At 49.5% G+C, this 23635-nt stretch overlaps 1 protein-coding gene across 3 annotated transcripts in view; it reads right to left on the bottom strand.

Moving 5' to 3' along the window:
- The window catches only part of MYO18B (myosin XVIIIB), a 175917-nt gene that overhangs the window by 92016 nt on the left and 60266 nt on the right, over window positions 1–23635 (bottom strand). For all 3 annotated transcript variants that reach the window (XM_070399451.1, XM_070399452.1, XM_070399453.1), the window contains exons 21-27: window positions 21434–21543; window positions 12081–12146; window positions 8978–9106; window positions 7345–7488; window positions 6874–6963; window positions 1147–1266; window positions 638–746 (exon numbers count right to left, since the gene is read on the bottom strand). In XM_070399451.1, the coding sequence (XP_070255552.1) occupies window positions 638–746; window positions 1147–1266; window positions 6874–6963; window positions 7345–7488; window positions 8978–9106; window positions 12081–12146; window positions 21434–21543 (768 nt within the window). The remainder of the gene's footprint in view (window positions 1–637; window positions 747–1146; window positions 1267–6873; window positions 6964–7344; window positions 7489–8977; window positions 9107–12080; window positions 12147–21433; window positions 21544–23635) is intronic.

Genomic DNA, 23635 nt, shown 5'->3' with positions numbered 1-23635 from the left:
CATCTAATAAGAGACAGACTCTAGATTTAAATCCAGAAGTGCCGTTTCATAGATGCCACTTTTAACCACTGAAATGCCTTCCTCAAAATTTATATGAAAAGTATTCACATATATAGAAAGGGGCCTTACCGTAGAGCCACTTTTTATTTAAATCACTACTTGCATTATTACTAAAGGGCACCTGCCACATGGAGAGTCATTATTTGGGATATTGTTGGGTTACCTGTTTAATGTCTGCCTGGCCCACTAAGCTGTAAGTGCCAAGAGGGCAGGTGAGTTTGCTCTGTCAGAGTCTCTACCCCTAACGCAGTGTCTAGTGCAGCGGTTCTCAACCTGTGGGTCGCGACCCCTTTGGCGGTCGAACGACCCTTTCACAGGGGTCGCCTAAGACCATCCTGCATATCAGATATTTACATTACGATTCATAACAGTAGCAACATTACAGTTATGAAGTAGCAACAAAAATAATTTTATGGTTGGGTCACAACATGAGGAACTGTATTTAAAGGGCCAGAAGGTTGAGAACCACTGGTAGTGAAGTCCTTCACGTGTATGTATGAATGAATGGATGGATGGATGAAATAAAAGGACAGCTTTTGCCACTAGCATCTACTTGCAAGGGCTCCAACCTGCTCACCTCCTCCAGTGTGACTCCTCTCCAAGTCATTCAACTGGATTTTCTGCTGGGCTTCTTGCAGCTGCTTCTCTACTTCTCCCAGATTCTGCTGGACTTGCTCACACTTGCCCTGGAAGAAAAACCTCAAGGGTTCCCACTGCAGCTGGATAGAGACCTGGGCTGGCCGACGCACCCATGGCACCTCCCTCACCAGACGGGCCATTCCCTGCACAGTCCTCATCATGGAGCCTCCACAGCCAGGGACCACCCCATCCTCTCCCAAGGCACCTCCCAGGCCAAACCGCAGTAAGACCCAAATGTCCTCCAGGACCTCGAGTATGAGAGCATGTCTTACTTAGGCTTCCTGTTCCCAAGTGTGAGCACAGGGGGACAGGCCCACGCACTCCCAGCCAGCCTGTGTGTACACACACACACACACACACACACGCACGCACACACACACACACATGCACACACACACACACACACACACATGCACACACACACACCTGCTACCCATGACCGCTCACCTTCAGCTCCTGAACCTCCCGGAAGGCCCGTAGCCGCTCGGCCCGCTCGCTCTCCAGCACCTGGCAGGCCACGTCCCCTTTGAAGCGCTCATCCGCAAGCTCTGTGGTCAAGTCAGCGATCTGGAGTGAAGAGGGTTAGAGCAGTGTCACTCGGTGGGGCCACCCACACTTCTCCCCCGACACCCACTCCACAGAACTTAGAAACAAAGCAAAAAGGAGGCTTAAGGGGAGCGTTTTAAAATCACACAACAAATAAGTGGCAGAGCTGGGACTTGAACCCAGATCCAAGTAATCGGCACCAGTTAGTGAAAGAGAAGCGCTCCCAGATGCTCCTGGCTGGCTGTGGATCAGGACTTCTTTTTGCTATTCCTTACCCGGCTGTCTTTATTTATTATTATTATTATCATTATTATTATTACCTTGCTGTCTTTAAAGTGTTCTGGGGAAACACTTGCATTGCAATGATCTGGGATGGTTGTTAAAATGCAAATTCCAGGATTCTTATATCCCCCAAACCAATTTATCTGCAGTGGGACCCAGGGATCTGAACTTTAACACATTCAGGGTGATCCTTAAGCACAACAAAGTTCGAGAATTATCGCCATATAAACTGCTAGGCTCTCCTCCTAATCCCGCCTCCCCTGGGCTTCAGGCGGGTTAGCTTTGCGTATGGGCACCCTGATGTGTTGGAGCTGGACAAGGGGTCACTTTCAATGGGCCAGTGCGATCCAGGAACGCCCCAGATCACGCTCCTAACCCCACCCCTCGTCCCTGCGATCAGCATTGATCTCAAACACCAGGACTGTGTTCTCTCCTCCTCAGTCAATTAGTGTGAAATCTAATTTGTACTAATCGGCCTGAGCGAAGGGAGCACAAAATTAATTTAATGCATTAATTTTGTGTTCCGCAAACCCCAGTCTGGAGCCCAGAGGACAATTAGTCTTTTCAAACTGGAGGAAATGACAGGTGCTCTTCACAGAGGCAAGTAGCCCCTGACTGTCCCCGGTCCCCACAAACCCCCCTCTTCCCACATTTAAGGGCCCAAGGGCTTTGTCCATGAGGGGAGGGGTGGGCCCAGAGCTATTGGGCAAATGCAAAAGGAGCACCCGTGTAACAAGGGGGAGAGCCTGGCTGGCAAACCCTGAAGGGTCCTTGCAGATCACTCAAGGACCAATTAACTGGAAGTTATTCTCAAATCTCCCTGCATCCCTTGGCCAAAGGGAACCTGTGCAGACCCCCAGCGGAAGGGAAGCCCCATCCCCGCCAACCTGAGAAACTTGAAAACCCTCCTCCAAGAAGCCCTCCCTGACCCTACTCCCAGTCTGGGTAGATGCTCCTCCCCTCTCACAGCCTGTCTGGAGTCAGCCAGACCTGGGTTCAAATCCCAGCTCTGCCACTCAAGAGCTGTGTGATACTGGACAAATCATTTTATCTCTCTGAGCTTCTCTTTCCTCATCTAAATGTGGGGGTACTAACACTTTCCTCACAGTCTGATTTGAAGGTAAATCTAGATAATGTGGGTAAAGGATGGATCGTAGCACCTGGCACAGACACAGTGCTCATTAAATGTTACTTTATTAAATTCGGCATTATCCCATTCATTCATTCAATTGGCACTGAATGCTTTGAGAGGCAAAGTAATAGCTAAGATGTATCATTATCTTCAAGGAACTCAAGTCTGCTGCGGGGAGCTTGGTAAGAATTCAAATACATATTAGTAATAGTGGTGATGCGTGAAGGCTTGAAATTTGTAGTAACTACTTTATATGCACCCCCTCACCACGATCTTAGGGAGAAGAATTCATAACTGGTACTGTCACCATTTTACTAATGACCCAGAGGCTCGGGGACCGGGAGAATTTTCCCACAATCCCACAGCAATAGGTGCAAAGCCGGCTGTCCTGATTGACTGTCCACTGCTTCACCAGCTACGCCAGCTCAGGTCGCCCGTCGTGACCATACCTGACCTGGCACAGTCCCCCACTCCTTTGTTCATGTTGTGAGGTAGGTAGGAAAGAGATCATGGCTCTAATGTTTATATGGGGAAACTGAGGCACGCAGAAGGAACAGTCCACTGTGGCCATCTGTGAACATACCCACGTTGTGGCCATAGAACCTCCACGGCCTGTCTGCTGGAAACACACCCTCCCAGCAGTGAAGGCCCAAGAGGCCCTGGCATCTTAAGTCAGACAGGAAACCAGGTGTCTCACTCCCCCGGGGACTAGGGACCACCACATCTGTCCCCACAGAGGCGCAGGGCTGTGGCCGAGCCCAGGGCTTCGAGTCAGAAGACCTGGAAGACGATCTAGGCTCAGGAACCACTGGGCCCCGTGACCCTAGCACGACCCTCCCCACCCTGGAGATAAGCTCTAGCTACACTCCTGACCGCCAGGACCACACCTCCGCGGCGCTGTGCAAGTGAACTTTCCCACCGACATCTGCAGCCCCTGCTGGACCTGCTGGATTCGCCCAGCAATTCCTCAGCAAAAAGGGCCACGGCTCAGACTAATGAGGGCAGGCGCTGGACTGCACGGGCCTCATCTTCTGCCATAAATACGCTCCTGGGAAATGCCTAAAATATCTTCCAGGGAGAGAAGAAGACACGCCTCCCTCATACATCCTCAGGAGCTCCCGCAGCCTTGGAGGTGCTTCCTGCAAGAAGACGGGCTGCTTTCCTGAGAAAATCACAAGCCCCGCTCTGCGCCGAGGCCGGCTGTGTGCGCCAGAGGAATATTTATCGCCAGCCTCTCCTCATCTCCTCTCTGCTCCTTAGCAAATGAAGCACTTAAATCATTTTGCAATAATGTTGTTTTTTAATAAGCCTAGTCTAACGGAGTTTCCAATGATGAGGCACAACATCCTTCGGGGAAGTTTCTATTGACTGTTTGCCCTCCTACTGAGACCAGGGGATGGGGCGCAGAGCCTGTGAACGGGGTCGGGGTGCCCTCATGACACATGGCCCTTCAGGGGTGTCTGCTCTCCAGCTGCTAACAGAAAGTTGCCAAAAGAAAACAGAACCCCATGCACGAAGGAGATACCTTTCATCTGTTCTCTAGTCTAGTGTTTCTCAAAGTGTGGTCCGCGGACCAGCAGGCTCAGCAGCACATAAGGGCTTGGGAATGGAGGAGACTCAGGGAGGAATGGAGAAGACCCAGGGAGGAATGGAGAAGACTCAGGGAGGAATGGAGAAGACCCAGGGAGGAATGGAGAAGGCCCAGGGCCTCCCACACCCACTCACTCAGGATCTCTAAGGCGGGGGTGCAGCAATCTATATTCTAACACGTCCTTCAGGGGGTTCTGGTACACTTTCAAGTATGGGAACCACGGCTCTAATGCAGCCAGACACCCCTCCCCACTACCCCCCTCGCCCACCCTCCCACCACTGCACCGCATCGGGAACAGCTCAGGGCTTGTTAAAGAAGCAGGGAAGGACCCCTCCACCACAATTCCCTCCTGGATCTTGGGAGGTGGGGAAGCTACAGGGTTAACAGTGATTCTGAAGCTCTTGAAAGTGCCAAAGCAACCAGCATAAATCAACAGTAGCTTTTGGGAGGGGAGGGAAGGGAACCACATCCCTTTCTTCAAATAAAATCCCTACTTGGGCCCCCACACACTACATTTCGCCAAATCTGAGCTGCCATTGATTATAAGATGCACAATTACAGAACCTCAGAAAAGAAAGTGCTGCCAATTTTTGGTGTAATATTCCACTGATTTTTAAGATGCATCCCAATTCCAGAGATGTATAGAGGTGGAAATAATGTGCATCTGAGAATCAATAAAATATAGACTAAAACCAAAAAAGTGCATCTACTGTCATTGATGCAGGTTTGGGGGTTCTGGAGCCCTTTGATCTCTTCCTTGCCTGTCGGCAGTTTTGAAGAGATGGGGGCTTCAGAAAATACAACTTCAAATTACTGCATCAAAAACATCTAGCCACGGAATGGAAAAAAAGATCTGGACTGCATCTATCCAACAACTGAACTTGTATCCACAAGATATAAAGAACTGCTACAAATCAATTAGAAAAACAGCAGAAAAGACTTGAAAGATCACTTTGCCAAAGAAGACAGCCAGAAAGTTGCAAATTAAAATCACAATGTGGCACTACTGCGCCACACACACACACACAAATTGCTAAATGAAAAGGCAGACACCACCAAGTGCCGGTAAGGATATGGAGCAACTGGAACTCTCACCTGTTGCTGTGGGCATGTAAATTGATACAAACACTTTAGCAAACTGCCTGGCAATATCTATTAAAACTGAACACAGAAATAACTTAAAGCCCAGCAATTCCACTCCTAAGTCTATTCCCAACAGAAAGGTACAACAGGGGCGTCAAAAGGCAGGTGCAAGAATGTTCTCAGCAGGCTTATTCATCATAGTTCAAAACTGGAAACAACCAAATGTTCATTTCGTTTACATATTACTTCCAAATAGTCAAATGTATCACTCACCCCTGAGATTGTGTTTTTTTGACTTGTTTACGATTAAAGAATTCCCTTTGGAGCCAGATGACATAAGTTTCAATCTCAGGTCTACACTTGCTGGATAAATAGTGATCTATATACATAATGGAATCCTATGTAGCAATTAGAATAAATGATACACAATCATTTATGACAACGTGAATGGATGTCACAAACATAAACGTCAGATGAGAGGAAGCAGACACAAATGAGTATCCACATTTGACTGCCTTTAGGTAAAGTTCAAAAACAGAAGAAAACTAATCTCTAGTGTTAGGAGTCAGTTGCGGGGGGCGGGGGCGGTTTGGGGAGAGCTGAGAATGATCTGTGTGTCAGTCTGGGTGCTGCCTGCACTGACTGGTGAGCTCACTTTATAAAAACGCATGGAGACGTAACCTTAGGATGTGTGCACTTATGTGTATGTTGGACCTTCATATAACGTTTCAGGACAAGGAGGAAGAGGAGGGAGAACAGGAAAAAGAGGAATGGAAAGGAGTTGGGAAGGAGGAAGCAAAAATATAACACTCAGTCGTCCAATGTGAGATTGAGTTACACTCGCGCCAGCAGCTTTTAAAAAAGTTCCTGCTGCTACACATCCTTGCCAACACTTGGCTACAGGAGACTTTAGATTTCGCCCCTCTGAAGTGTGAAATGGTACCTCTCTCGGATCTGATTTGCATTTCCTGATTGCTAGTTAGGTTGAGCATCTTTTCATGAGTTTATTGGCCATTTGAATTCCTGAACATTTGAACTCTTGAAACTCTTGGGCACTGCAGATTCCTATTTTTTTTGCCCACTTTTTTCCTGTTGGAGTGAGCTGCCTTTCTCCAACGACTTGAGGAACTTCTCTACATATTCTGGACACTCCTTGCCAGTTATAAGTGTTGCAAATTTCATTTCCATGTTTGTAATGTGTCATCATTTTATACTTTGGTAAACAGAAGTTCATTTCTTATTTTTAAATAGTCAAATTTACAATTTTATCCCTGTGATTTGTGCTTTTTAGACTTAAGAAATTCTTCCCTTTGGAGCCAGATGACATGGTTTGAATCTCAGGTCCACACTTGCTGGTTGTGTAGCCTCAGGGAGATACTTAATACCCCTGGGCCTCAGTTTCCTCCTCTCTAAAATGGGGAAAATAACAGCACGCACCTCACACACTTATTCTGAAAAGGTTTGCAAAGCACTTAGTGCAGTGCCAGGCGCATCACCATCTCCCCCTCAGCAGACCTCACCCTGCACAGGGATGGGGTACCTTGCTCTCTAGCAGGTCTGTGTTCTGCCGGAGTTCATTCCGAGACTTCTCTGATTTTTCTAGCTTGTGTCTCAGAGTTGTAAGCTCCGCCTACAAAAAACAAACACCATAAGAGAAGCCATTGGGGACCAGAGGCATCGGTTCCAGGAGTTTCAAGGCTGGGAACAGAGTGGGTGATTCAGCAGCCCATCTGCATGACGCTTCTACAAGGGACCCTTCGATGCACCCCTGGGTAGTAAGGGTGCATTTACCCAGCACCCAGGATCCTAGAGAGGAGCTGGGCGTGGATGGATGGTGGTCGGTGCTGGCGGGAGCAGAGGGCTATCTGAGGGAGGCAGCCAGCCAGGGCTGTGGGTGGAGCATCCCTGGCTTAAGAACGTTCAGAAATGGGGGTACTGGGTGAGATGCAAGCACCAAGATGGGGTGTGGGTGGGAGTAGCTACCCAGTGCCCTGTCTGCATGCGGACCAACCTCCTTGGCGCGAAGCTGCTCATCCCCGATGGTGGCACTCAGCCGAGGCCGGAGGGAGCCGAGGAGCTGCCACCACGGCCAGTCCTTGACCGCCAGGAACACAGCCACGTTCTTCTGGATGCACCGTGAGGCCAGTCGACGGATCTGCAGGAAAAGGAGATGGGAAATGGAGGGTCCTTCCCAGCCTGGCAAAGGTGAAGGAATGTGAAGAGGCAGAGGGTGGCATGGATGGAGGAAATGGGTTTATATCCTTGTGAAAGGAATTAGATACTTAAAAATAGAAAAAGCTTCCACGGAATCAGGCTCTCGGCATCAGGCATTAGGCCGCAGTTTAATCTTGCGTGACCTAATAATTATAACAGGATGAGGAACAGAGAACAGTATACAATGGGTCACATCTTATAATCGGATTAGGTACAAAAGTCACCACACAAGGCAGGAATGATCCTTGAAAATCCCTGAAATTGCCCGCTAGAAGCTATGGCCGTGGCTGTTGTCAGTTGACATTTAGGGGATAGATATCATTTCGGGTGCACTGAACACGAATGCCGTGCTTCTCAAACCTGAGTGCGCACCAGAATCTCCTGGAGGGTTTCTCAAAGCACAGACGGACTCAGTAGATCTGGGGTAGGGCCATTTTACACATAGGGAAACTGAGGCACGGAGAGGTAAAGTCCCGTGCCCAGTGTCAGCTTCTCAGTGGCAGAGTCAGGATTTGAACCCCTGCCATCTGACTACAGATAGAGCCTGGGCTCTTAGTTAGCCTCTATTCCAAACCACCCCAAGGCCTGAGCTACTTGAGTACAGTGGGCCAGTGGGACTGCCCACAGTATTTTAATTACTAATGTTCTTGCCTTTTTCTGCTTTGGCCAGGTGCATATACTTGAATTTTCAAATTCACATAAGCTAGAGGCACACGTAATGAGACTCCATGCTAGTAGGTAGGGGTATAATAGTAACTATTAAATTTATAGCAGCTAGGACTTACTGAGCAGTTACTATGTGCCACATACTGTACTAAGTACACATAATCTCACTTCCCCTTTACCTAGCTACTAAGTGGTGGAGGTGGGATTCGAACATAGGTGTTGCTTGTCCCGAGTCAAGCCGCCTTCTCTCCATTGTGCAGGCTACAGAGAGAAAACTCAGTCTCTGGGGAATCTGTGACGCAGGTGGTCCAGGACTGTGGACTCTAAACTGGCCTCTCTGTCCCAAAGGCCTGAGTGGCTGTGTCCAGCTCATGCCCTATCTGCTGACCTGCGAAAGGTGGGGCACGTTGAAACCATGAACCAACCACAAAGGCTTGGAAACCTCGCAGATATGTAGGTCAAGGTGGCATCATTGGTACTTTGACGTCAGTGTCCTAGAAACAACCATGACATCTTGCAAAAGGCCGCTCTGAGTCTCACCACACAGGGTGCGTCTGTGGACAGTAGCATAGGCAGCATGGTGGGAGATGTGGGGAGCCCTATGCACACCCAGACCCGCTGGATCAGCATCTGCATGTTAACATCGTCCCACGGGGGATGGTGCCCAAGGCAAGCGTGGGAGGCTCGAGGTTACAGCCCTGGACCAGCACGGATGGTGCTCCTCCGGCATCTCACGCCTCTGCCAGGTGCATGAGGCCTCATACCTTCAGCTTCCTGAACTCCTGGCGCGACAGAAAGCCCTTGCAAGCCGCCTGGAATAAAACGAAGGTGCGGGAGACCAGCTTCTCCCGCTGCTTCTCGAGCCTGGAGACCACGCCCGCCTTAAGGAAGACCTGCAAGGAGAGACAGCAGGGGGTGACTTCTCCCTGAATCAAAATTGTCTAAAGCAGGAGGCGGTTGCCACGCAGACCCCAGTCTCCTGCTTCCACCTGCAGTATCAGCAGCTGCCCTTGACTGAGGGTCTAGATTACCAAAGCTTCACGCCTCCTCTCTCTCTTCCTCTAGCCCCTGGTACTCGGAGTGTGGTCCATGCACCAGCAGCATCATTACTGCTGAAGACCTTTTAAAAATGCAGAATCCTGGGCCCCACCCCAGGCCTGCTGCATCAGAACCAGCCTCTCAGCACCATCCCCACGGGATGCAAGCACACGTTCTTTGAAGACCCACTGCTAAGACGGACCATGCACCAGAATCACCTGAGGAGTGAGGCGAATGCAGATCCCAGGCCTTGCCCAGGAAAGGTGTCAGGCCTGGGAGCGTGCACTTTTTAAATAAACACTGTTAACCAACTGAGAGAAGTGGTGGCCTGGAAATACTCAGCCTGGCCTTAGAAGAAGGGACAGAGAATTGGGAAGGTGCAGGAGGCCTCCCTTAGTCAGGAGAGAATGGGGCAGGCCCGGCGGGTGCCACCCACAGGAGGCCCTCAGGTATCCGGCGGAAAGCAGCCAGATTCCCAGGCCTTGGCTCACCAATAATGGACGAAGGCCTCCGCAGCAGTGGGATCAATGCCTCCCTCCCCGGCACCCCACAGGGCCGCCTTCGAATAGACTACAGGGCACACAAAGTGAGGACCTGAAGCTCTGGGGCCAGGGGGTTGGGTAGCTGAGGCTGGTCTCACCTCCCAGAGGCAAAGGAAAGATGCTCTAATGGGAGCTGAGGCAGAGATGGGGAGGAGTCACGTTGCAGACACCCTCATGCTCACTTTTAAGCACTGGGCAGCTCCACCTTAGTTGGTGATATCATCAGGTCACCGGTGACATTGTCGATTACTGGTTAACATTTCATGGAGCCCTTCCCGTGTGCTGGGTCTGAACGGACCACGTGATATGCACACAGAGCACTGCACAGGCACGGCTCTATGCGGTGGTTAACACGATCTCCCCATTTTAGGCGGGGAGGAACTGAGGCCAAGACAGGCGGTTCTCCGGGACGCTCCTCCAGCAGGTGGCAACACCAGGGCTCCTTTCCCTCTATCTGACTCCAGACAAGACTGCGATTATCACTGAATGCAATTAACATTTGCATGGCATCTACATTTTTCAAAGCTCTTTCTCCTATGTCCCATTTTACACACACACACACACACCCTCTGAGGAATCTATTGGCTCAGAAAGATCATGTAATTGATTCAAGTTCACATAACCAGTGATTAACTTGAGCCCCAAGCCTTAAGCTCATCTCCTGCACCCATTCTCAATGTCACTGTGAGCCTTCATTTCCTCATTCATTACGATAGGTGCCCGAGGTTTGGGGTTGAACTGCTGTTTAATTCCAGGTGGAACAGAGGGTCTCGATATAGTCTCCATTCCCCTGAACATATTTTCTGTGATGGAGATCATTCCACCAATCCCGCAGGAAACCCGTTCTCGATGAGAAAATGAAAATTAACACACCCAATCGGTGATAACTCTGTTTTGCCACCCTCTGTCGCTTTACAGAACACTTCATATCAGCCAGGGACACCAAGACAATTAGCCTCATTGAAATAAAGACACGATTGACTCATTACCTATCAGATTGCCTCAATAATGACTGTATTAATTTCACAAGCTAGTGAGTCCCACAAGCTGCTATAAAAAAAATCAATGATCAAAGTGATGACAGCACTAGTTCATATATTATAAAAGGCGGTGGGTTCTGCCAAAACCGCTATTGATTAAGTAGGAAGCTTTCATTAAAAAAGATAATTGGAAACGACCGTACAGAGAACAGGAATAAGTCATCGCCTCGGCACAATCTTATTTTGATTTCTTTTCCTTTTAAGAGCATATCGGCGACCAGAAGGCCACTGCATGTGGAATCCACCTTTTTCATAAATGTCATGGCCCTCAGCACAGGCCTCGATAAGGCACCAGCGGCTGAAGATCACAAAGAAAAATCTAAATTAGTTGCTTTTCATGGGTCCGGCTGCTTATCGGACCAAGGAGAGTGTGACATCCTAATGACACTTTGTAATTAGCTAGTTATTAATCATAGGAAAGGAGCAAAAGGGAGGCCAGACATGATAAGCATGGCCACCTGAGTAGCTTTACCAGGAAGCTGCAATGTCACGCTCCCCAGGGAAACACTGGCCCATTCCCTGCAGGTCATGGGGGGCGGGGGGGCGTGAAGGGGGGGCTGCAGAGGGGAAACAGATACATGTTCAGTGGAGTGACACAGGGTAATGAGTCTTCCACAAAAACAAAAGGGTGAGGGTCCCATGGCCAAACAGTTTGGGAAGCCCTGAATACTGTATTTTCCCTCTTGAAAACTTCACATAGGAGCCTACCAGCACTCTGTGAAATTCTCCAAACACTTCAACATTTTTGGAAGAGCTTTTGGCTCAATGCCAGTTTGGAAAAAGCTATTTCTCTCAACTCTGACAATCGTGTTCTTTCTCAAGCCCCTTTTCCTCACTTATCGCTGCCCATCAGCGAGGCCCAGAGTTGTATCACAGTTGGTGGCGAAGCAAAGTTACGAGGCTCTGCGTGACGACGGGTGTTTCTTCCCGGGTTTGGGGGCAGCTCTTCCCGAGGCTGCGGCAGGCAAACTGAGGTCCAGGATGTGAACTCCTCCCAACCACCGAGGCCGCTGGGAGTTTAACCTCCGGAAGTGATACTCCTCAAGGTTCTCCCCTCCCACATTATAGCATTTACCTTCATGGCCTCATAAGAAGTGTGAATAACGCCACTGCACTGCGGGGCAGAAAGTGACTAGCCCTGGTGGGAAGGAGACATGGAGGGAGGCGGCTCTGAGGTAGGCACGCACGGGGTCTCATCCGGTCCCTGCGTGATGGGCAGCAGGGCGTGAGAAATAAGCTCTCCTCACCTGGCTGTGCCCCACGGCCACTGCCTTCTTCTCCAGATCCAGGGTCAGCAGGAGCTCCTCCACGGCCTGGGGAGGAGAGAAAGGTCAGAGGAGCAGACAGACAGACGACGGGAAACTCCCAAAGTGGACAGTCAGGCCGCCTGGACGGCTGGGAGGGAGAGAGAGGACAACCCCACCTGTCTGTGAGTTTGGGCACACAGAGCCCCACCTCACACCGGCAGTGAGCATGGACTGAGCACCTACTGTGTGCCAGCAACTCTTCTGGGACCTTCACAGACACCATCTGCTTTCATCCTCAAAGCAACCCGAGGTGGGTCATGTAGAGCTGGGCATGTAGAATCATGCCCAGTTCTACAGAGGAGGAAACCAAAGATACAAAACTAAGGGATGGATGTGTCTGCTATGAAAAACAATATGATGGCTCCTAAAAAATTCAACACAGAATTACCCTATGATCCAGCAATTCCACTTCTGGATATATATATACCCAAAAGAAGTGGAAGAGGGATCTGGATAGATATTTGCACCCCAAAAGGGAGAAGCAACCAAGTGTCCACTGGCAGATGGATGGATTAACAAAATGGGGTATACACGTACCATGGATAGTAATCAGGGTTAAAGGGGAAGGACATTCTGACACCTGCTACAACCTGGGTAAGCCCTGAGATCACTACTCTAAGTGAAATAGGCTGGTCACAAAGGACAAATACTGCATGAGTCACCTTATATGAAGTACCTAGAATAGTCAAATTCACTGAGACAAAAGTAGAATGGTGGTTACCAGGGGCTGGGGCCAAAGGGGTTGGGGAGTTGGTGCTTAGTGGGGACAGAGTTTCAGTTTTGCAAGATGAAAGAGTTCTGGAGCCCCATGATGGTGATGGTTGCCACTGAACTGCATACTTAAAACGGTTAAAATGGTAAATTTTGTTTTGCATATTTTAGCACAAAAATAAAACTAAATGAAGGCATCTCTTCAATGCTACAAGGTTACACATGAGCAAAGCCAGATCTGAACTGAGGCCTGTCTGGTGACGCTGTAGCATCTGTATCTTACTGCTTCGCATAACTTACTGCTCAGCTCCAGAGGACTCTAAGCCTCTAGGAAATCCCCCCCCACCCCCCCGCCCGCCCGTGTCACTAAAGTCCCCCGTGACAGCCACCCCAACACTATGTCCTTCCTTCATTGTATACACCAGAGACTGCCTCACTCCCCAAAACTTTTGCTAAATAAATGACCCAGCCATTAACCTTCTGTGCCTGACCTAGATTATAGAGGAAGAAGCCTGAGTTTAATTCATCTCTTATTCCTCCATTGCACCTGGTACTGTTCATGCATACAGTAGGAGCTCATTCAACATGATGACTGAATGAATGAGTACCCAAACAGGAGAGATTGGTGGGGTTAAGGGTGAGGGGATGGGGGTGAGAAAAGCAGACCCATGCAAGAGAAACAAATTCACTCAGAGCTTCCTGGATGCAGCAGTAGCCAAATCCCCAGCCATTTAATGGAATTTTCCGCTTTGCATCAAGTTGAACAGCCTTGCCAGAGATCTGTACCCTCGGACAGGTACAGGCCGTGCCTGGTTTCTCTGTGACTGCCAATTCCCCTCCCACTCCACCCCCACGCCACCCCTCACGGACCTTCCACCCACCGAAAACCACAAAGTCAATTTCCAGAATAAATGGCCAGAAAAGCAATTGTGACACTCGGGAAACCAAAGGTAGTATGAGCCTGGAGTAATTTAGTACATGAGTTTCAATCCCACGGGTCATCGGCATCACAGAAAACTTCCTATGATACCAAAAAAAAAAAGCTTATTAAAAGTCTAGTCCGAGACTGTAATCCGGGAGGAAGTTCCCTCCTCTGACCTCCTGCGAGAACATTCCATACCGCCCCGCCACAAATTGAGTGGTTTCACTTATTACATTTTAGCCAAAAGACGTTCCAAGGGAGCTATGGGCAGCAGAATGCCTGAAAGCAATATCTCCAAAGTACAACATCTTTTCTCTCTGCACAAGAGGAAAACAAAATAAAAATGGGCTCAAAGTAGAAAGGATGAAACCTACAGCCCGTGAAATTTTCCTAGGTCTGCCTTACAGTCAGTTCTCAGAGTAGGTGCTGGGGGCTGGGGGAGGGGTAAGAGTCTGGAGTGAGACCCACCGGGGCTGAGATCCTGGTCTAGCACCCATGACCTAGGTGACCTTGGACAAGCATTTTACTCTGAGCTGTAGGCAACTCTTCAGAAAAAAATGGGGGTGGGAGGTGAAATAATGGCACTATCTTTGAAGATTCTGTGGTTGTGCTTGCGGAGGGCTTGACGTGGTACCAGGCGTGTGGGAAGCACTAATAAATACCGTGAGCTAGTCCATACCGTGTCTCAGAGCCTGTCCTACCAGCTCTGCCGTGGTCAAAACCTGGTAGAGGCACTGAAGGCCATGCATTTAGCTTCCATTTCTCAGATGCACCCCAAATGCTGCCAAAACACACACCCCCTCCCCCTAATATTCAAGGATTCTTCTCCATCTTCTTGCTTCCTTACAGCCCTTGAGATGGCTGTGTAGCCAGGAGCCTTAGGGCTAACAAACACATTCTGTCCTGTTGACCTCACTTTACTGAGAAGAAAGTGCAGGTGCAGATGGTAGAGTGAGTGAGTGGCTACAGGTATAGACCTATACTTCTGACCCTCATTTTCCTCCCCTGCAAAAGGGTGATATTGTCCCCTGTCCGGGCTGTTCCAGGGTTGGGATGAGTAATTGAGAATGTGTAACATGACTTTGTAAGTGACTTTGTACTTAATTACTATTATTATCATCATCATTAATATCACTCTTAGAAACTGTCACTTGTTGGGTGAAATATCAGTGACTTCATTTGGTTGTACATTAACGGAATCATTAGCCACCAGCCGGCTGCTGGAATCCGGGGCAACAATCCAGGTTTACATAAGAAATGTCTTTGTTGTCCGGCATCTTTCTGGAATATCGGCCAAGCCATCTGAATCGCCCAGATCACTGCAGCTGATTCCTCTCGGCGTGGATGCCGAGGAAAATGTGGCCGTTCTGGCCAGTTTTCTCCTATGTTTTTTAGCGTGACCCCTGCTCCTAGCACCTAACACATAACTCATTTATTTTCAAACTTCTGCCACAGGTACTACTGTACGCCCGTTTTAGAGAGAAAGAAAGTGAGACCCAGGGCAGTGAAATGACTGGTCAAAGGTCACATGCCAAGAAGTGATGGGGGAGAGGCCACCCCAGGGAATCCGATTCTTGAGCTTTTCCTCTGCCCTCTGACCGTGGGGTCTAGGCCAGGCCACCATGTACTGGGCTGTGTGGCCCTGAGTAAGCCACCCCTCCTCTCTGATCCTCATATTCCAAAATAGGGGGTGATTATTCCTGCCCCACAAGGATGCAGTGGGGGCTTCACAAGGTCACAAAAGTAGCATGCAGGAGTGAGACTTCCAGAATGATGGAGCAAGGAGCTTGATAAACCCTCTCCCCCCAAAAAGCAATGGTAAAAAGTGGATACCATCTTCAAAAACAACCAGTTCAACACTCTGGACATTGAGCCAGGGGATGCAACACATGGAGAAGCATTCATTCAAGGAAAACCTATTGACCCGCAGGTAGGAACCCTGAGGGTTTGGGACAATCTGGATGGGGCTCTTCCACTCCCCACCACGCTCTGTGTGCAGTCATCCTGCGAGGGTGAGGCAGGCTGTGGAATCTAGCAGCGTCATTGGCAGAAGGAGCACTTTATATGGAGTAAAGCAGAGGAAAACCCCTCACCCAGAATCACTGACAGAAACACTATGATCTTGGCTGCAAACAAGTGAAGAAGGTCAGTGGCACAGCCAGCCTAAGACTGTCACCCTGACTGGGGCAAGCAATGGACAATGACCAGCTGGAATGGAACAAGGAGCTGTAGGGGACTGGACAGCCACAGTGCACCTAAATGAGCTCCCACACACTCCTGGCGACTGGAAGGCTGCGCCCAGGATCAAGGCCGCACCCGTGCGCAGGAGAGAGAGGCGGCCCTAGCTGTCTACATACCTCTATGCAAACATAAAGCCATGAGCCAAACAAGAAGTGAAAGCTGAGACACAATCATGAATGCCTGACTGCTGAATGCATTTCCCAACACACACACAGCTCCACGAGAATGAGGTGAGCGCTTCACAGGCGGAAGGTGTTAGATCACAGCCTGTACTGACCACAAGCTATGCTGGCACAGGGAAACCCCTGAGAACCCACCATTTATAATAAAAAACAAGAAGTAAAAACTGAGTGGAGATATCAGCAGTTTCGTACCATGGGGGAGACAGACTCCATAAATCTAGTCCAGTTAAGTTAGTTACCAAACAGTTGGGGAAAGACCAAAATCTAGAGCTGCTATCACACAGCATCTAAAATGTCTAGTTTTAAACAGAAAATTACAAGTCATGAAAAAAAACCACCAAAACCTGGAAAGTGTGACGTATATTAAAGGTAACAGAAAATAAGCAGACAGCAGACACCCTCTGTGGGCTTAGATGTTGAATTTGACAAAGATGGCCACGCAGCTAATACAGGACACGTGGAGTGCTTACTATCACACCTGGGACAAGCTAAGTTTCCATAAACGCCAGTAACTGTGGGAGGTTCTGAGGCTGTAAGGCCTTCCTTGACACTGTGGGGAGATGGCACACCCCTCACCCCCACCATTCTGGGCTCAAATTATGAGTCCTTGAATGTCCCTGGGAGAAACCCACACCAGGCCTCCACTTACAGAGCCCCTTCGTGTCCCTAGAATTTTGCAAAGCGCTTTCTCTGCAATGTTCAGCAAGGATGCACCCAAAAAGCGTGTGGGCTGGCACCTCACCTGAAGCTGAACATGCTAGACAGGCAGTGAGGGCCCCCAGGAATAATAAGGAGCCACGACTGAGAAATGCTTCCCCAACTCACTCCTCAATGAATGGTGTGAAATGGAGAATCCATGTTTGTGGAACTGGATGTTCACCCAATGAACTATTTGGCTGCTGTTGGCATAGCACCTGGTCCATGAAGTGCCATGGCTCAATGGCTGCTATAGCCAGCAGCTGCCATCTGTTAGGCACCTACTATGTTCCAGGTGCTTTGTGATGCCCAATTAAAAGTTACCTGTGGGCACGAATGAATGGAAACAGAGATGTCAGAAACCAGGATTTGAACCCAAGTCCATCTGACTCTAAACCTCACCCTTTCATCCACTGGATCTCTCACACATCGATCCACTCCCTCCATAAGGGTGGGGACTATGTCCTGGTATTGAACACTCTCTGCTCAGGACTGTAAATAGAATGCCTGGCACAAAGCAGAAACTAAATGAACAAACAAATAAAAACACACACAATCGGTTGGTTAACACTGAATGGAAAACCAACATTATTAAAAGAGGAGACTCAAACTGGGGGACAGCAAGGTGAGCAGGAAAATGACGATAAATTCCTGAGGGCTCAGACTATAGGAGCGTCGGAATAGTCGTTCAGCACCCTGACTGCGGACAGCTCCCCTCCCAGCCACAGGCTCCTAGGGGCCTCTTCCCAGAAGAAAGGGACTCGGAGACAAACTGGGAGGAAATTGGGAGTGTCCACAGGGTTTGAGATGAAATAAGAGTGGCTGCCTTTGAGAAGATGGATTAGCATCCCTTAATGTGTTCTTCAGATCAAGTCCCAGGGACAGAGATGATGTTGGCTATAAAATCAATCAACACTGCACACACCCTCAGGGGAGGGGGGTTCCAAGGGTTCCCTCACATTGATTGGAGAGACCTGGCCACTCCTGCCTCAGGTGCAGCGAGAGGAATGACCAGAATCTAGGACACGGCCAAGGTGAGCTGAAAGAGCTCCTCCACCAACCTGCCTGGGACTCCACCATGCTGGCCACTGTGGTGGGCTTCAGTGTAGTTTACGGTATACATTTAACCAGATGGGATGACCCATGAAAGGGATCCAAGATGATTAGAAGGGATATAAGATCATCATGCAGACCTGGGCATATGCCTGGGTGTCTAGAAGGAACAGTGCATCCTGAGCAGCTGGAGGTCAGCACAAGGACGTTGCTCCCTAGAGGGGACCATGCGTTGGGCAGAATTGACTAGAATTCCTTCACTGCTTGAGCCTACATTGTTGTCTGTGTCATGCCCTGTTGAAAACCTTTCTTGGCTGCAAACAAGTGAAGAAGGTCAATGGAACAGCCAGCCTAAGATTGTCACCCTGATTGGGGCAAGCAATGGACAATGACCAGCCGGAATGGAACAAGGAGCTGCCCCCTGAGAAAGCCCATACTCTCTAGCCCTGCTAACAATGGCCCATGGCCTGGCCCCTGCCAACATCGTCAGCCCCTTTTCTTGACACTTGGCCTCATTTATGCTGAAGCTACGCTAAGCTAGCCATGCGACATCACGGCTTCAGGTCTTTGCACAAGCAGTGCCCAATGTGTGCACTCCTGACGCCTCCAAATTACCCCACCAGGTTCCACTCAATCATCGCCTGCTCAGAGGTGTCTTCCCTGGGGCCCCACTCTCGCCCCTACTGAAAACATCTCAAGTTTTAGGGGTGCTCCCTGGGGCATCCTAAAGCCACTCCTCTGTGGAAATGGCTTAAGTGTTTCTCCCCCAGTGAGGCTGTGTTCTGTTCATCCCTGTATCTGTGGCACCTAGCCCAGGGACTGCTGCAAAGTAGGTACTTGGCTAAAGTTGAACAAAGTTTATAATAATTTTAAATTAACATCAGGAATGGCACATCCTGTAGAGAACTTCACCAGACACTGCTGGTCCTCAGAGAGCTCCCGTTCAAGCGTGGAAAATGTTCAACACCACTGATCGCCAGGGAAATGCAAACTGAAACCACAATGAGGTGCCACCGCCAGGCTGGGTGGTGATGGCCTCAGCTGCCTCTGCTGTGAAATGGGGATAATCCCCATTTGTCTTTTGAGGATGGTTTCAGGTCAAGGATCTATAACCTTTTCACACGGTGCCAGAAACACTGTAGTGAGACTGCGCATGTGGTAAACGGCACGTGCTTTGTTTCAGGAACACAACGCATGCAGTGGGTAACCACCACATGAGAGCACTTCACTGGGAAACAGTCTTGGTGTGAAACACCAATGGTTAGGCGCCCCACATCAGGCACACAGGGGACCTCACCAAGGCCCACTGTATACCCAACAGCGCATTCCCTCTGCTTTCCTCTAGTGCCCGACGACAATATTGACCTTTTCTAGCTGTCAAACTTGTCTTCTCCAATCCTGAGGTCTTCACTGCTTTACACACACAGGCTGACAGTTTGCCCACCCGAGCACATGTTCATGCATAATTCATGGCCTATCACGTTGCCTGGGAAATGAATATTTATCAGCTTCCTCATAAGAGGCAGGATGCTGTTTCCTTTCGTTGTTACCAAAAATTCGATGCTGCCGCAAATGAGATTTGTGAGCAAATGAAAAAAGAATAAGAAGAGGCAAAAACTTCCCACCAAGTCCATTCCACTTGTAATTTTCCATTTTCCCAGGCCTCCAGCGTGTGCGTGGAGGTGGTTTCGGTTTGGCTGCGACAGGGAACTGCTGAGTCGTTCGGAATAGAAACTCTTCCACATGCTACACCCACTGCCACCGCACAAGACGCCCCACACCGCACGTCCGCGCTGTTTTCAACTGCAGAGGAGCCCAAGACCTTTCAATGGCTCCATTCCAGATGCCCTGAACAGAGATCAAGTTGGGGGGACCTAGGACAGAGAACCCCAAATGAAGACGGATACACAGTGGTTAGTGGCTTCCACAATGGGCAGCTGCCCAGAGAGGGAACAGCCCTGCACCGCACGAGCTGGGACTGATGTCCCCTCCCCACGGTGAGTTGGGAGGGCCACATGGAAGGTACTGCCTTGTCTCCAGGAGGTGGCCTGTGCCCTGGGCCCGCCTGCTGAGAAGAGCCAGGAGAGGACCTAATGATTGTGGCTCTGTTTACTCTTCCAGCCCAGTGACTCACTGACTGATGATCCCAAGTGCACGTGGGCACACCCACCTGGAGGTGAAGGTTCAATACGGCTGTAAAAATACAATCTGTGTGACTTGGTTGCCATCACTCTGGCCTTGAAAGATGCTGATGATGCTGATAATAGGAGTTCATACAAATCGAGCCCTTAGCATGCAGTAGGCTGTGTCAAGCACTTCAACTATACTAGTCCATATAGTCCTCAAAACACCCACTGAGGTAGGCATTGTTGTTGTACCCCATTTACAGGTGAAGAAAACTGAGGCAGAAACAGGAAGGAACTTGCTTATGCTCACAAAGCCCCAGCTGAGACTCAAGTGCAGGTCTGTGTGATTCTGGAGCCCATGCTGTCTCCACTGGCCTCACTGGAACCAAGAAACTTGGGTTCAAGGACAAAACCCACGAATGCCCGGCTTGTGGCCCCAGGGGAGTCAATTCAACTCTTCATTTGTAAAAGGGCCATCTCGCTCCTATACTGCATGGCTGTTGCAAGGATGCAATGGGATTTTGCAAACTCTAAAGAGCTCTGTGGTCATCAATCAGCTGATGGCCACTCTCAATAGAAAATTATTGAGGGTGTGGCATTAGGGGTCAAGCTGAGGTTCCAGCCCTAGGAGTTTACAGTAGCATTGGAGAAAGGAGACACAGGGGCAGAAATAGGGGGTCAGGTATGTGTATTCATTCACTCATTCCTTCGTTCAACAGAGAATTGATGGAACACTTGCTATGAGCCAGAAAACACACAGGAGGACCTATTAACTTTGAATAAGGAGAAGTGCTGTACAAACATTAAAACAAGGTGATGTGATGGAGAGTAACAGCTGAGCCAGGATCAGAACAGCAAGCTGACACTGGCCATGCAAAGACAGCGGAAAGAGAGCTCCAGGCAGAGGAAGCAGCTGGTGCAAAGGCCCTGAGGCGCACAGTTCGCTATAATTCTATAAGATGGGGCTCTAGCGTGAAATGCTTCCCAAACTTTTATGACAACAAGGCCCCCTTTACATAGACCATCTCAGGGTGCTGGTGTGAGAGAACTCCCTTGGGAAAGATGGCTTTTCATTTTGCTGGGGGCCCTTGCCGCTGGGACATGCTCTCCTCCTGGCTAATTCTTTGCCTGCATTTCCTCACACAGGGTTTCAGAAGTGATTCTGAATCACTGGGATGGGTAGTGTCCTAAGGGGCATGGTGGGGGTGCAGTCTAGGGGTCTGGGCCACACCTCACACCACCCTCATCTTTACCCCCAAGGCTCGGCTCTCAGATCCCAGTTGGTCGAGATGGCCCCTTCTCTTCCCCTACGGAACAGAAGCACCCAGGGCCTCCACCACCCCGGCACCCATCTCCACATACCTTCCTCTCGTCGACTCCCTCAGTGGCCAACGTGAGCTTCTTCGTGAGCAGGGGGTCCAGCACCTGGAATCGCCGGCGGAACTGCGTGAGCCCCATGTGGTCAGCATAACCTGGGGGAGGGGGAAGGGGGGAGTGGGGAGGGGAAGAACCGGTATCTAGGTGAGAAACCCAGCCCAGGGCCCTGCTCCTAATGTGCTATGTGGACTTGTTAGGGGGCCTCAGTTTCCCCATTTGCTAACTTCAGAGATCGGGTTCAGTCCGCATTTCCTGAATGTCTCTGCAGAACACAAACCCTATAAAACGCTCCACTGCAAGTTTGAAAAAGCTGGGCTTTCATCCGCCTCTTGGGACGTCCCCATGTGAGTCAGCATCGCTGTCAGAGGCTCGGAGAACCTCTGCACGGAAGATGCTGGGTTAGCTTTGCTTCACCCAGAGGTTTTTCCAAACCTACTTGACCATGGAAAACCTTTTTCTTTTTTTGTCTAATACCTATTATCAGCCATGAAGAAACGCTGAATGGGATAATACCTAAGAGTTCCTGAGAATCCAACATGTAGGATGCACACAGCTGCACCCACCCTTCTGAATGGACACCGGAGGGGCTCTGGAGGCTCCCAGGAAGGTGGCATGAGAGCTGGACTTTGGAGGAACCATAAAAGTTTGTCAGAGGATTTGGTGTGGAAGGGACGTCTAGGCAGAGGGAGGTGGAGCGGGGAAACCTAACATGGTTCCATAGTCAGAGCAACAGCCAGCATTTACTGAGCACCTCTGTGTGCAAGACACAAGGATAGCAACTCCGCTGTGTGACAGACACTCTGGGCCTACATTCCTATGTCTATTTTACACATGTGGAAACTGAGGCCCAGAGAGTTAAGTCACTCGCCCAAAGCCACACGGATGGTAACTCTCCCAGCTGGGGTTCAAATCTGGACAAGGACAATAATTAATCCAGTGGAGAGTAGACAACGATGGGTCAAAGGTGATCAGGGACTGGGTCCCAAAGGAACTTGAACTCTAATCCCAAACCTTGAGGTTTGGATATAAGGGACATGGTAGAGCCTTAGTGGCCTAAAAAATAAAAACAAACAAACAAACAAAAAACCCCACTAAAATAAACAAACAAAACCACTCTCAAGTAGCCTGATGGGAGGAAGTCTGATGAAATCTCACTACTTTTGAGACTTCGCTCCACAGTAAGCCAAATGCATAAACCATGAGGAAGAGTGACAGTGCCTGCAGGTGGCAAATCCCAGGAGACTTCCTGGAGGAGGAGGAGAGTCTCCAGTCAGGTTCAAAGGATGCTGACTGAACAGAGATGGGGTGGGGGGAGGCTGGGAGGTTTCAAGCCTGCCCTTTTGGGTCAGGTTAACTGGGTTCACATCCCATTTCTGCCCTCATTAGCCCTTTGACTGGAGACAAATGGCCCCATCTCTCTGAGCGTCAATTTCCTCACCTGTCAGATGAGAATCACATCTATTTTCACAGGGCCCCTATAATGATTAACTCTGGTGATGATTACAGTAAAAGAGGCTAACATGCATCAAGTGCCTTCCCACATCCAGGCGGTCTCCTAAGTGTTATTACCTTATTCATTCTGCAGACCCTCCACAGCTGAGATCCGAACTATTATAGGTGAAAGACACAGGAGGCACATCTCGGGACCTGCCGGTGTCGGTCACAGACAAGCCCAGGCCCACGCCCTCCAGAGTCTGAGCTGTGCCCACCAGGACGTAAGACACGTAATGTTTAATGAGCATTTTCTATACGCCAGCCGCTGTCCTCTGTGAGACTGATGCCAGTTACTATGTGTGACGACAGTGTCTGGTGCATCATAGGTACTCAACAAACAGCATGCCTATGTGTGCATCTGTAGATGTATGTACATGTTATACTTGCATGAATTCAAAACCATAAATATTTTATATACGTATGTAGCTAGAGATGCATGTGAATATTTCCTGTATGGTGTGAGAAAGACAGAAGCAACTTAGAGCAGAAAGAAAAAATGGGAAATGAACCAGGTCTGGGAGGCAGACATTGGAAATGTCTACCACAAGGCATCCACCCTCCACTTAGTTGGAAAACTCATCCTGACGGAGTTGGGCGATGCTGAGAACGCAGAGGACAGACACTGCAGTGAGGACATGCGGCCTGGGGAAGGGGACCGCTGACCTGAGCATGCAAACAGGGGCTCTAACAGGC

The sequence above is a fragment of the Myotis yumanensis genome, unplaced genomic scaffold, assembly GCF_028538775.1.
Source record: "Myotis yumanensis isolate MYYU_CA2020_CCGP unplaced genomic scaffold, mMyoYum1.0.hap1 SCAF_19, whole genome shotgun sequence".
In the NCBI taxonomy this organism is placed as follows: domain Eukaryota; kingdom Metazoa; phylum Chordata; class Mammalia; order Chiroptera; family Vespertilionidae; genus Myotis; species Myotis yumanensis.
Note: the sequence above shows the minus strand (reverse complement) of the source record. Positions and strands in the feature narration are given on the sequence as shown.